The sequence below is a fragment of the Anoplophora glabripennis genome, unplaced genomic scaffold (assembly GCF_000390285.2).
Source record: "Anoplophora glabripennis isolate ALB-LARVAE unplaced genomic scaffold, Agla_2.0 scaffold807, whole genome shotgun sequence".
In the NCBI taxonomy this organism is placed as follows: Eukaryota; Metazoa; Arthropoda; class Insecta; order Coleoptera; family Cerambycidae; genus Anoplophora; species Anoplophora glabripennis.
The window spans coordinates 19,665-33,606 of NW_019416890.1; the positions used below are offsets into that span (position 1 = coordinate 19,665).

General features: G+C 33.8%; 1 protein-coding gene across 5 annotated transcripts in view; it reads right to left on the minus strand.

The window, feature by feature from the left end:
* LOC108914349 (UTP--glucose-1-phosphate uridylyltransferase) overlaps positions 1-13,942 on the minus strand; it is a 35,274-nt gene that overhangs the window by 4,013 nt on the left and 17,319 nt on the right. For all 5 annotated transcript variants that reach the window (XM_018720144.1, XM_018720145.2, XM_018720146.2 and 2 more), the window contains exons 2-5: positions 12,814-13,233; positions 5,509-5,937; positions 5,293-5,431; positions 1,653-2,062 (exon numbers count right to left, since the gene is read on the minus strand). In XM_018720144.1, the coding sequence (XP_018575660.1) occupies positions 1,653-2,062; positions 5,293-5,431; positions 5,509-5,937; positions 12,814-13,233 (1,398 nt within the window). The remainder of the gene's footprint in view (positions 1-1,652; positions 2,063-5,292; positions 5,432-5,508; positions 5,938-12,813; positions 13,234-13,942) is intronic.

Genomic DNA, 13,942 nt, shown 5'->3' on the forward strand with positions numbered 1-13,942 from the left:
TTTTTTTTAATAAAAATAAAACCAAACATTTATTTCTTACAAAAATAAAAACAATATAAACGAATATTACTTATAAAAGCAAATAAAATTCCAAGTCAGTCAGATCATTCAGGCTATTGTGTTTCCAATTTTCTGCCTTTTTGTCAAGAAGGCATCTAATGTAGTTTGCGTTTTCCTTTTGCGTTCTGTTAGAAGTTGTTGATAAGTGGATAAAGCATCTATAACACCCCGTCTTGCTTTTGAACTCCTGTCAAAATTTGGATCATTTTCAACAAATTGGTCCATAATTTCAGTTATAGTGGTCAAACTCCTTTTTACAAACGCCATTGAAAGTTCTTTTTGCTCTTCTTCGAAATCACTACTATCAATATTTTTGTTTTCTTCTTGCTCAGTTAATTCCATGAGCTCATCATTAGAAAGACTAGCTGTTGTTTCTTGGACTGTTTCTTCGGATAGGTTATGTACATATTTGGAAACCTAGCGCTGCGCACAATTTTGGGGAATCCCCGTAGTGCTGCGAGCAAGTTCGAGGTTGAAATAAAAGAGCGCTAAATTGAAACAGCGTTAAGCGGGGTCTTACTGTATACTTATTTTGCATCGTTTTAGAGAAAACTGAATTTGAAGAGTATCTGGGGGTATTTAAATGTAGTTAAACTTAACCGTTTTGCTAAATTTGTATTATGTTTATTAAAACACAATCTGAACACACGTTAATCCGATCACACGCTAATCCGAACGGCCAAATCTGAACGATGACAAGAAAGAATACCTTTTTCGTATCTTTCACTTTTTAGTCCATTTGTAAACTCAATTCGCATACATACTGTATATTAATTATAAAATAAAACATTGCAAACAAAAAAAAGTAGCTATTTCTTAATAAATTCTTCTCTAAAATAATTTTATATCGAACAAATCTAATAATATCCTAGGTCAATTCAGTGATACAAAATTAATTAATTTTCTTGTTAACTGCATTCCTTTTTGTAGGGGTTTCAGAAAGAGTATTAAATTTATGTATATAGAAATAACAATCAATTAAATAATTTGAATTTCACATTTCAACTAGTGACTGAATCTGATGCAAATAAAGTAGTTGATAAACTATCGACAAATGCTAAAAATAACTAATTCATCCCATTACATCTACCATCATCAATATTACAATGGATATTTTAGATTTCTGAAATATAATTTTAAAAAGGTACAATTTGAAGATGGTCCATGGTTTCTTTTTTGAAATAACACTAGGAGTGAGGGTTTTCAAAATATCTAATGGCGTCAAATTTAAAACCTACAGAGTGGGAAAGTGTTAGCCTATCTCATAATTTTATAGATATAATATTGTTGGTCATTTATTTTTTACATTGTCCGAATAATAAAATAGATACATATATTGGACTTATTCCCCCATACTCCGCTACACCTTTTTATAATAAATAAAGACATTTCCAAAACATCTGATTTTTTAAAAGAATTTTTTAAGGAAGGAAAATTTTACTAAAATTTCCAATCCAAAGACAACTGAAATATGATCCATTCATTTCCAGACACCCTATATAACTATTTAGAGGGTGTGCATATATAATGTTTGCATATAAAAATAAATTTTTGAATTTTCAAAATAATTTGAAATTAAAATAAAAAATTACCTTTAATGACACTCCTTTTCCAAATGTTACATCACCAGACACAGTTAAATGATCCAGTTCAATGATATCTGGTACATTTGCAAATCTCCTTAAAAAGTCTTTGACTTTTGAAAAATGATTGTCACCTAATTTTACCAAGGGAGTTGTGGTAAACATTCTTTGAGGTGACATAACCAATGAACCATTTTTGAGGACATACAGATTACTCATAACAAGCAGCAGATCAGATGTTTTCTTTACTGGTAAGAATCGACTTCTAGGGACATTTATTCCTATGCTGTTATTAAAAGATTTCATTGCAGCTCCAACAGCAGTTTCCAGTTGGATGATTTTCAAACCATTATCGAATGTTTTATTATTAATAATGATCTCCATGTTCATATCTCCTTCATTAATAATCCGTTGAATAGCTAAATAAGTAAATTATTTAATTGGTCATGTTAAGTAGGTACTATTCAAAATATGTAAAACATATAACTAAATGGCAATAGCTTTTATTACTCATGGTAATACTCAACAGAAGAAATTCAGTTACTGATGAGTAACAATTTTCTTAAAAGAACATAATATGCAGAATAAAAACCCAAGTAGGTAGGTAAGTGAAAAATTATATGGTTTTTTAGAGAATGATTTCTATGTCCACATACAGAACTTTACGTTACCTATCAAAAGTTTTGAATTAAAGTCACGAAATAAAAATTTAAAATAGTGGGGCCACTTTGAGATCTTGATAAGGGTTGCACATTTCGACGCTTTAGTACGAAAACGAGCTATCTCAGATTTTGGTTGGAAAACATGCTATCTGAAATTTCGGTTGGAAAACATGCTATCTCAAATTAAGCTTGGAAAACATGCTAGCTCAGATCTTAAAAATTCCTTACTTTTTGAAAAATATATTATATAAGTTTATTATAAATGCACGGTTTCAATCCTTCCAATTTCATGCCAATTTAAATTACTAGTCAGAGATAGCATGTTTTTACTTAAAAATCTGAACTAGGATGTTTTCCAAGCTTAATTTGAGATAGCATGTTTTCCAACTGAAATTTGAGATAGTATGTTTTCCAACCGAAATATGAGATGGCATGTTTTCATACTAAAGCGTCGATTTATTTGTAAAATATTTAATTAGAAAATTAATTTTTCTTTGTAATAATATCTACCTAATTAAAATTTAATTTGACATGTGTTCCACTTTTCAAAATTCATAATGCTATTACTTTGGAAAAAAAGTGAAAATGTGAAAAACTGAAAGACAAGAAAACACCAAAGCAGTATTTTGCAAATAATGTGCAACTCTTCGATATCAGTCATAAAATTGTGACCACAAATTTTCACAAACTATTACCGACAAAAAATTCAGTTACCTATGTAACTGAATTTTTTATCTATATAAACAATTTAAAACACTTTTTTTTTAAACAATAAAAAGTGACATGGATTTGTTACCACAAATTTTCACAAACTATTACTGACAAAAAATTCAGTTACATATAGATAAACAATTTAAAACAGTTTTTTTAAACAATAAAAAGTGACATAGAAAATACAGGGTGTTGAATAACGTGTACAACGGAAGATTACAGATTCGTGGAAATATGCAGATTTAGGGTAATTCACCTATATCTGAAATCGTCTCGTTTGGCCGCTAGATGACCTCAAAGTTCGTAAAAATTTTATATACATATTAGTCGGTTTTGATTATTTTTGGGGTGTGGACCTTTGCTTTCAATCTACACATTTTGGTGTTATACAGTGTTTTTTAAAACTTACAACTCCTACAAAATTGATGTATGTTGATAATATCCATTCATAACTTTTCCTCTTTCGGGTAATAATCACAACTACTTTTTATTTGATAGGTGATACCATTTGGAAGTTTTTGCGTCTCTTGTACAATTTTGATTAAATGAGCGGTTTAGTTACAAATAAATATTTTTTAAATGTATGCATTGTCTTGCCATTGATTAATACCTAGATATTTAGTTATATACAAAATTCAAAAAAATTTCACAAACTTTGGGGCTATCTAGCGGCCAAACGAAGATATAGGTGAATTACTAAATCTGCCTATTTTGAGTCCACGAATCTATGGTCTTCCATTGTACACGTTATTCTGGGAAACTTTGTATAACAATTTTGAACTCGAAATCCTCAATGTGGTATAAAAATGTTAATTGACAATCAAAAAGAGTAAATCGTTAATGACATTGTTGTCATGTATTGTTTGGACTGTCATTTTGTAATCAAAAGAAATGGTGCTGCATTTTCGAGAGAGATATTATACTACATTTGGTTATTTATCAAGCCTAACTCCAGAGCATATCTATGATTTCCTGCAATTATGTATCTGCATATGATTTAAGTTGCTACCTTGCTAATTGAAATTATTGATATGTACATACTATCTTTCAGATAAATATGAATTTAAATAATACATAAAATGCTAAATAAAACCCCATCTAATTTAGCACATGAAAGTTCATTCAATTTGTCAAAAGTTTTGGTTATATTCGTGTAAATATAATCAATTTGTGCCAAGCCAATGCCAAATACTACGTAATATTACACACATATAAATGTGTATAATGATTTTTATTTTATTTATTTATTAAAACAATGTTATTAATAAATAAATATAATAAGAATCATTTTTAAAAGGGCTTGTTTAATTTATAATCTGTACTTAAAATGATGGAGGATGTTAAGCAAGCCATAATTCACAAATATTGTATCTGGGCAAACAAAATGAATGTTTCTCCTCTGTCAATGAGCAATAGATTTCTAGGTAAACTTGTATTTTTCCAAATTAATTTTAATGGTATCAATTTTTTTCTGTTTGAGTTTTTAAAGGTTATCCAGTGGCAGAATAACACATAAGCATTGAAAACACGTGTTTGAGGCCCCCATTCTGCAGTGGCCTCATCGCCTCTCCTGTTTTATTTTCTGTCATCCAAATCCAAGCAACAGAAGGTCTACATCGCCTCCGTGCTTGGGGCTCCTGAAACTCTTAATCCGCCACTGAAGTTATTCCTTTGCACAGTAGTTATAGTTTACGTACAATGAAGCTCCACCATATTACAGTAGATTAACAAAGCAATGATTATCAAGACACTACAGATTACTGGACTGTACTAAGAATACATGCACCAATGAGTTCACCAGAATAATCCTCAGATTTGCACCTTTTGGATTTTACTTTCAAGAATAGGTTTTTTCCACCGCAGTAGAAATCTTTGAGGACCTCAAAGAGAGATTTGATAATATTTAAAATTAAGAATTTTATTTGTGTAAAATTAACTTTTCTATAGTTCAGTTAATTAAAATTAATTGTTAAATGCAATCTAACAAGTAGAATAACTCGTCATGTTGAAATTCAAGAAAGATTTTTTATAGCATCTGAAGTTATCAAAAAATGGTAAATTTTTTTTTATAAAAACATCAGTTTTCCAAGTCTACTGTAGTGAAAGGTATAATAGAAAAACTGATTTGGTAAGAATCATTTTAACTCCCTGAATCTCAGAAACAAAAAAATGTGAAAAAAACATTAAAGTTTATATGTTATTTTGGTTTACTTAACATCCTTATGCTACTAGGTTTAGGAACGCCTTGTATAAATAAATTAATTAAAAAAACGTACCGTCAAGTTTAATCCACAAATTATTGGTATTGAAAAACTGGAATTTTTTAACAGATTTAAAATCATCTAAATGTTCATTAGGAACTTGTGCTATTTCTAGAAGTCTAAGCTTTCCTTCATACTTTATTAAGGTACCACCCTGGAATAAATGAATAATAGGTAAAAGTATTCATCAGGCAGCTATTATATATTTTTTTAGTATTTGAGAATATTTACCTTAACATCAGCCCTTGTTTTGTCTGTAACTTCCATAACAAATTCATTATCAGACTGTTCTTTTGAGTTCAATAACAAATTCAAAATGCTTAAATCTACGGTGGCTCCTAAATTATCTATGTTGGAAATGAAGCAATAATCTTTTCCAGAATTTATAAACCTATCCAAGAGTCCTGAGTTTTTGAAACTTTGATAGAAATCTCCGTGACCTGGTGGATACCACGCTTCTATTTCTTCAGCAATGATGCCAGATTTTGCGACTGGCATTAGAGAGTCACTATTTATTCTTGGATAACAGGACTGATTAAATGTATGAATTTCTACTTGTAAATTTTTATATTTTCTAATTATTTTTTCAGTATCACTATCCGTATTGAAAGAATTCATTAACACTAATGGCACATTTACTTTGTACGTTTTATTAAGATGCTGAAACAAAAAATTGATATAATAAATACATACAAAAAGAATAACCAGATAATTAAAAAATATGCTCCATTTATGTACACAGAGATTTCGACACTTGAGTTTCCAGATTTACCGAAGTGACGTTTAAAAGATACAAAGTGCGTTTAATTTTTGGCCGTTTTATGTGATGTTGAAGGCTGACATCTTTTATTCAGTTATTTTTGCATAGGATAATAGTAGTTCAGTTTTGAATTTTCAATAATGATACAAACTATTTTTTTCAATGAAATATTTTTAAAATCAGCGTAAAATTTTGTTTCAAATAAGAAATTTTATGTAGATTTCATAAATCGAAATGTAGGAAATGTAGGTTGAAAAATATATGTGCTGTGTTAATTCAAAAGCCGAAAGTTATACGAGTAGTAAAATATTACATGCGTGCAGTGGCGGCGCGTGAACATTGATTGAATGTGTTCTGCTTAGGATTGTTACATTTGTTGAATTGAATTCCAGGATATTAAGTGCCCGGAGAGCCTCTAAAAGGCGCCGCAGGTGAAAAATTTTAAAATTTTCAAGGTCACGCGTTTTCCTGGCATTTCTGAATTTCAAGGAACAATTCATTTATACAAAAATACAGATTTTCACAACGATTTTTGAAATATCTATTCACGAATTACCTACTGACGGTATAAATAAATTGGAATAAACTAAATACATTTTATTAAATTATTGAATATTGTTTAAAAACAAAAAAATCGTTTGTGAAGTTTACCAACGATTCAACGAATTTTAATTTTCCTCGCCGTGTTATGATTTTTTCTTTACCTTTTTTTATATATACGTACATATATTCCGGGAGTTATACGTGCAAATCCGAAATACGGGACCATACAGCTAATTCCCGGTACAACCACAGAAAATCCCGGTCATACCCATGTGGCTAGATGTTCTTTTAATATGTCGTCAAGATCTGCACTAAATTTATGAGTCCACGAAACACATCAGGGTTGTCCGAATTTTCTGTCTCATCATGTCCGCGAAGTTCTAATTCGAAAGCTCCGCAAAATTTTTTGCAGTCTATGATATTAGATAATACATAACAATTTTTCGTTACCTGTTCATTGTGTTTCCGTATATTATCCCAATATGCAGAATCTAACTGACTTATGTTTATTTTACCTAATGACTTAAATGACTTAAATCTTTCACACTGTATATTGTCCATGCTTTATCCCCACCGAAAAGTAAGCACGGAAAACAAAACAGTGTATTTTTTATATCACACCCGCACACCTACTCTGCTTTTGTGTATACATTATTGTTAAATTGTCCTACGAGACTTACAATACACAAACGCTACACAGACAATAAGACAAAACGCGGAGAAACGGTTTGACGTAGCCGCTAGACATGACAATCCCCTCCCCAGGCAAGCCGTTGACTACGTACCCGACGTGACCGACAAACACAAAAGACCTAGACACCAACTTTTTGACCCTGGGTGACCACCCCAACGACCCCCCCTGCCAGCTAACCTTTTCTTTTTCAGAGACAGCCAGGATCAAGAAACGAAGACAACACACACACATACACACCCCCATACCCTCCTTACCGGTCCCCTCCCGCGCTGCGCTAAGGGCCACCTTAGCAAAGCGCATCCCAGGCTGCATAGCCGCACTACCCTACCCAACCATACCACACATAAACATGACACTACCCCCGGGGTTTACACAGACGAGCCGGCGAAGCAAGAATAGCGCCAAAAGAAAGGGCCCTAGCCGGCGGGGCCCAGCCAGGACAAAAGGAGGTCCCACAAAGCGCCTACACCGGCCGCATTTGCGGTCGGGGTAGACGACGGATGGGGCCCACCTACGAAGGCTGTCCAGGCCTACACGAGATGAGGCAGGATAAAGAGGGATAATCCCCCTCGATCCCAAATCATTGAGGCCAATTTCTAGCCATGGAATAATGGCGCGTGTTAAATTGTCTTTTATAACTTACTTCGGTTTGTTCCACTAACTTCAATATTTAATTGCGGTGTTGGCCCACCTAATTCTTTTATTTTTAGTTTATCCTCATAACGCAGAGAACCAAATAAAGTTTTTTGTAAAAACGAAACACTATTCATTTTAATAACTGTAATATCCGTAGACGCCTAAACGAAAATATTCACACGTGCCGCTCGCAGAAATAAACCACCACATACCACGTACGAAATATTACTGCATTTTGCATTTACTGCAGCAGTGGCTGTCGTTGTTTGCAGCCACAAAAGCCCATATAAAAGTGACGTGGGTCACGACGTCACGAGCCTGATTAGCCAATAAAAACAAAGGACCCATCTAACTGTTCGCTGTGCACACATTTTGTATATGAAGTTGCATATATTAAGGAGCGTAGCCGCGTCGTAATAAATAATAATATAAGCTCCTAGATTTATTTTAGCGCGAGTACATTTGGATTCTTTAAATATTTTGTTGATATTTAATATGATTAATACATAAAATTTTATGTGTTCTGCAGCTCCGCAGCTCTTATGGTAAAACCGCCACTGTGCGTATGCCATTGAATTCTACAATAAAACTGGTTAAGAAATCACTTTAAAAAATCAAATATTTTCAAAAATATAGAAATTATTCGATTTAACAAAAAAGTGATCAAAAATGAATCACGTATAAAGCCTGTATCAGACAATGCAATTTTGTTGCAGGGATTTGGTTGCCGCTATAGAATCCATGAAATGTTTCTTATCATACTATGCAATTCTGTCTCGGCAACTGAATTGCATGAATTAGAACATGCTCTACTATTCCATGCAATTTTGTTGCTAGTTACTTTTATGATTTGTTTATTACCAACCTAGTTGTTATTGGCTATTGATCATGGTTGTTGTTAGTAACGCGGTTGAAGCCACTATTAAAGCTATAACAGCAATTTATTTTTAAATTTTCATCCATTTTGCTTGAATAAAAAATAATTGTTTACAAGATACATACAAGAAATTTTACTGTTAAATAATGCACTGTTGGTAACACTACTGCAAACTAAACAAATTGCAGCAATTCTGTCCCATTTGTGTGATAATAAGCATGCAATTTTATCCCCGCAATTTTGTCGTTGCAACTAAATTGCATTGTCTGATACAGGCTTAATGTACATATCTTTAATGAATAAATATCGAGGTTATGTACACTGTTCAATATTTCTTGAAAATTGGGTAAGAGAAATGTTAACTTCCCGACTTTCTCTTTGCGAAATATGAAAAACCCCACAAAAGTGTTGAAATTGATCTAAATGTACGCATACATAGCAACGTTTTTTATTAACAAACTATACAGGGTGGTATGTCGGAAATTTTGTAACAAATTTTTAGTTCGTCAGTCAAGAACAAAAAAATAAAGTTTCAAATATACTGTACCAAATTTACTTTATTTAGCACAATTCAATACACAAGAGTTTATAAACTTTGACAATTCATACATATTAACAAATATACCGAGTTAAACCTTTACAAAACTCCGCACTAGCGCGCCTGTTTAAATATTTTTCGTTGTTTGTGTATAAACATGGCACACTAGGGTCAATTTCTTTATAGCACCAACTTTATAATGGAGAAAATGCATTAGGTGGTTGCGGTCCCGTCGCATCGCGGAGCGTGCTAGTCTTGATCGAGCGCAGTGGTGTTCCTTCCAATGTTTTATAATGTATGCATTCGCACTAGACGTTCCCGAACTCGTCTCGCTCGCATCGCGTTCTCCTCCGATCTTTTCCAAAGAATCTCGGGAGACCGCGATACGATCCAGACCAGCTTTCTCTTGCATATAACTCATTTTCTTAACTACTAAAACAATACCGCAACTATTTAAAGGAGAGCGCAAGCAGGATTGTGTGCAATTGCCAAATGCGACTGATTTTGTAAAAGACCGCGATCACTTCAGCCCAGAACGGACTGCGACCGCCTAATGCGTTCTCTGCTTAAGGGTACAAGTAGTAGGTTGACAAGTCTACAGACATTGATGAGATTAGCGATATGATGAGAGGACAAAAAATTAATTAAATGACAATTTTTTACAATTGCAAATATGTATTCAGGCAGCAAGGAAGGAATTAAAGGAAGATGCAAATAAATCTTGTATTTAAGTCTCATTAAAGTATAATAAAAATCAGTATGTTTATAGAACGAGACAAAAAAAAAGATCCAATATTATCTTTCTCATATCAGTATGACACTGACTGCGCTACCGTTTTTTTTACATCAGACGAAAAAGTGCTTAGGTTTTGAAATATTATATCGACGTTTCGCATTGTATTAGCTATGTCCTGTCCAAATTTGGACAGTTCTTCGAAAATACAATGTCTACATATGTTTTCAGCCACGAAAATTGAATAATTCTAAATATTTAGAATTTTCACCACCAAAAATGGCGGTGACAACATTTTTAACATTAAGGCGATGTTTCGCATTGTATTAGCTATGTCCTATCCAAATTTGGTTAGTGCAACTCTCTCGGTTTCGAAAATACGATACCTATGTATGTTTTCTACCACGAAAATTGAATTCCAAGTATTTAGAATTTTCACCACCAAGAACGGCGGTGACAACACTTTAAACATTAAGGCGATGTTTCGCATTGTATTAGCTATGTCCTGTCCAAAATTGGTTAGTGCAACTCTCTCGGTTTCGAAAATACAATACCTATGTATGTTTTCAGCCACGAAAATTGAATAATTCCAAATATTTAGAATTTTCACCACCAAGAACGGCGGTGACAACATTTTTAACATTAAGGCGATGTTTCGCATTGTATTAGCTATGTCCTGTCCAAAATTGGTTAGTGCAACTCTCTCGGTTTCGAAAATACAATACCTATGTATGTTTTCAGCCACGAAAATTGAATAATTCCAAATATTTAGAATTTTCACCACCAAGAACGGCGGTGACAACATTTTTAACATTAAGGCGATGTTTCGCATTGTATTAACCATGTCCTGTTCAAACTTGTAATTTTTTATTAAAGGCCTCCATAGAGCTTGCAGGCCCTGGGCCCATCCCAAACAAAAATAATAGCTACGCCCATGAAATTTTTTTCTGATCTTGGAGTGCATCAATTTTTTTCGAATTTTCTAAAAATGGTAAAAATTGACTAGCAGTTGTAGAAATTTGGTTTTCGGTGTCGGAGATTCCGAATCTGACCCTGAAAAATATGCCCGACGGCCCTGGGGCTCCCAGGGGGGCAAGGGGGGAGCCTTCTGTAAAACATCGAATAGCTGAAATTGCCTTCTAAATTTCCACTCGGGGGTTTTTGGGGTCGGAGATTTCGATTCTGACACTGAAAAGTATACCCGACGCCCCTGGGCCCCTGCAAAAGGGGCAAGGAGGGCTTCTGTAAAACACCGAATAGCTTAGTAATTGCCTTCTAAACTTCCACTTGGGGGTTTTTGGGGTCGGGGATTTCAATTCCCCGATTCAGCTATTCGATGTTTTACAGAAGGCCCCCCATGCCCCCCTGGGGGCCCCAGGGACGTCGGACATACGTTTCAGTGTCAAAATCGAAATCGCCGACCCCAAAAACCTCCGAGTGGGGATTTAGAAGGCAATTACTCAGCTATTCGATGTTTTACAGAAGGCTCCCCGCTTGCCCCCCTGGGGGGGGCCAGGGCCGTTGGGCATATTTTTCAGGGTCAGATTCGGAATCTCCGACCCCGAAAACCCGTGCACAGGAATTTCTACAATTTTTAGTCAATTTTTACCATTTTTAGAAAATTCGGAAAAATTGATGCACTCCAAGATGCACTTTATGCACCCGCAATGCAGTTTCGATCCAGCCCCAAAGTGTAATATATAGACTTTTTCCTGATATTTTTCCGAAGACAATACCGAAAACCGCAACTCAATCGGTTCATCAGAAAAAAATTTCCGTATTCTGGGTGATTTTGGTCTAACTTGCCTGGACTACTAGCCAGAGTTAATCACACAGGTATCGAATCATTTGAAAACACTGAATCAAACTGATTTGTTTTTTCGAACAAATCAGTTTGATCCATCAAATTGGTTCGTTCTTTTCGAACGAATCGTTCGTGAACGACACATCCCTACTAATTACGATGTTATACTAACCATTTCACTGAAATGGTTAGTAGGTATAGCGGAAATGCTGACGTATAAGAAATGCTAATTTCCATTTAACTTGAGGGCAAGATAAAATAAATGTTTTGTTATTCCTCTGCAAAATCAGGGGTATCGAATTCGACTTTCTGGAGTGCACAATTTGCTTAATAGAAACATTAAACAATTCACCTGTTTACTTGCTTCTCTACTGGCCTCATGTAAACCGTTCTTAAGGACTGACTAGTCTCTTGCTTGTGGGTTAAATCAATAACTTGAGTTTTGAAAGCACAAACCCTAAACCTGACCAGCAACAATAAGTACGAATAATTTCTGTTTTGCTTGTAGATAAGGCAGTTAGTTTCATGTAAACTGGCCATTTGGGCAAGGTGGAGGGAGATTCAAAGAATTTCTTCACACCTGCATGCTTTTTTCTTCGAATCAACGTTTAGACGCACCAAAAATTGTCTCAACCGACTGGGATGACTTCAACGTCATTCAGCGTAAAATTTAATTATCCTCAAGATTAGGAGCGTTTTATGAAAAATGGATTGTTTTGGAAATAAGCCAGAAAATGTGATTTTAAGGAGTTGTTCATATTTATCTTAGTAAGGAAGTCATTGTGACATAATGTTAATAGAAACTTTTGTGTCAGTGTCTCACCCTGTATATTGAAAAAGTTTTCTTTCACAACTTTCGTTGTTGTGATTTCGTCTTGAATCAATTTTATCTTGAGAAGTCATGATTACAGAGTGTATATTTTTGGATACACTAAATAACAAATTGCCTACCTCTATTTGTTGAACAGTAAGATCGAGGAAAGTCAGATTATTTCTCACAGAAATGACAGACTTAGGTCCATGGCATCCCATGGAGGTTCCCAGACCACCATTTAATTTTACTACTACTAATTTATTAAGCATGTGATGTACAGTATCTGCCGTTGGCGATTCTAGACTATTATAATCCTTAATCGCACCTGGTGGTAATTTTTCTATTTTATCCCAACTAACAGAAGGCCCTGTCTCATCCAAGAATCGCTTAAATAACTTGCTGAAGTCATCAAATTCTTTCCTGGCTTGTTCTGATCTATGTGGTTCTGATTTGTCGCTAAGCTGATCTAGCTCCCGTTGAAGGTGCATCATTGCATCTCGTTTTGTGGCCTGAATGAATTCCTTGGAATCACTAGGATTCCTACTGTGGCCTTTAACCTAAAAAAAAACACAATCTGAAGTATATTTTGTATTATCAAAAATTTTGAAGTAATTGAAATATGTAATTATAGGTCTTACTCACTAACATCTAGTAGTGTAGAATAGTCAACCATTTTGATGTATTATCGTCGAATTTATAATTTTGATATATGTACTAACAAGAGGCACATATTAATTTTTTTGTGTTATGTTGATGTCAATATGTTCATAGTTTAAATTTACGTCAAATACTGAAATACGAGTTTGACGTAGTCAATAAGTCGATTGAAATATGGTATAAATCTAGAGTGGACTAAAATTTTACGTGAACTAACAATCAGGTGTAACACGAAATGGTCGATTTTTCTTCACCTTTAAAAAACATACATGAAAAAATTATATTAACATTTTAATTTCGAAGATGATTTTACTGCAAATAATGTTCTTAAATAAGGTGAAATAAGATTATATTTAGGAGAAGAGGCATTCATTAGTTTATATTCCTTAATTTTCATTTAAAACACATGTCAAACATATAATAACAAACATTTTATTATTTTTTCTCTTTTTTTTTAATTGGCTAGAGATACCTACAGCTCGTTATAGATCATAAATGCCAATCTTCTGTGTTTCAGGAACATTTATTTATACAGGCTGTTTCAAAAATACTTGAGGAAAATGAAACTGTGGATTCTTCAGCCGATTTTAGAGGGGGCGCTTCAAGTAA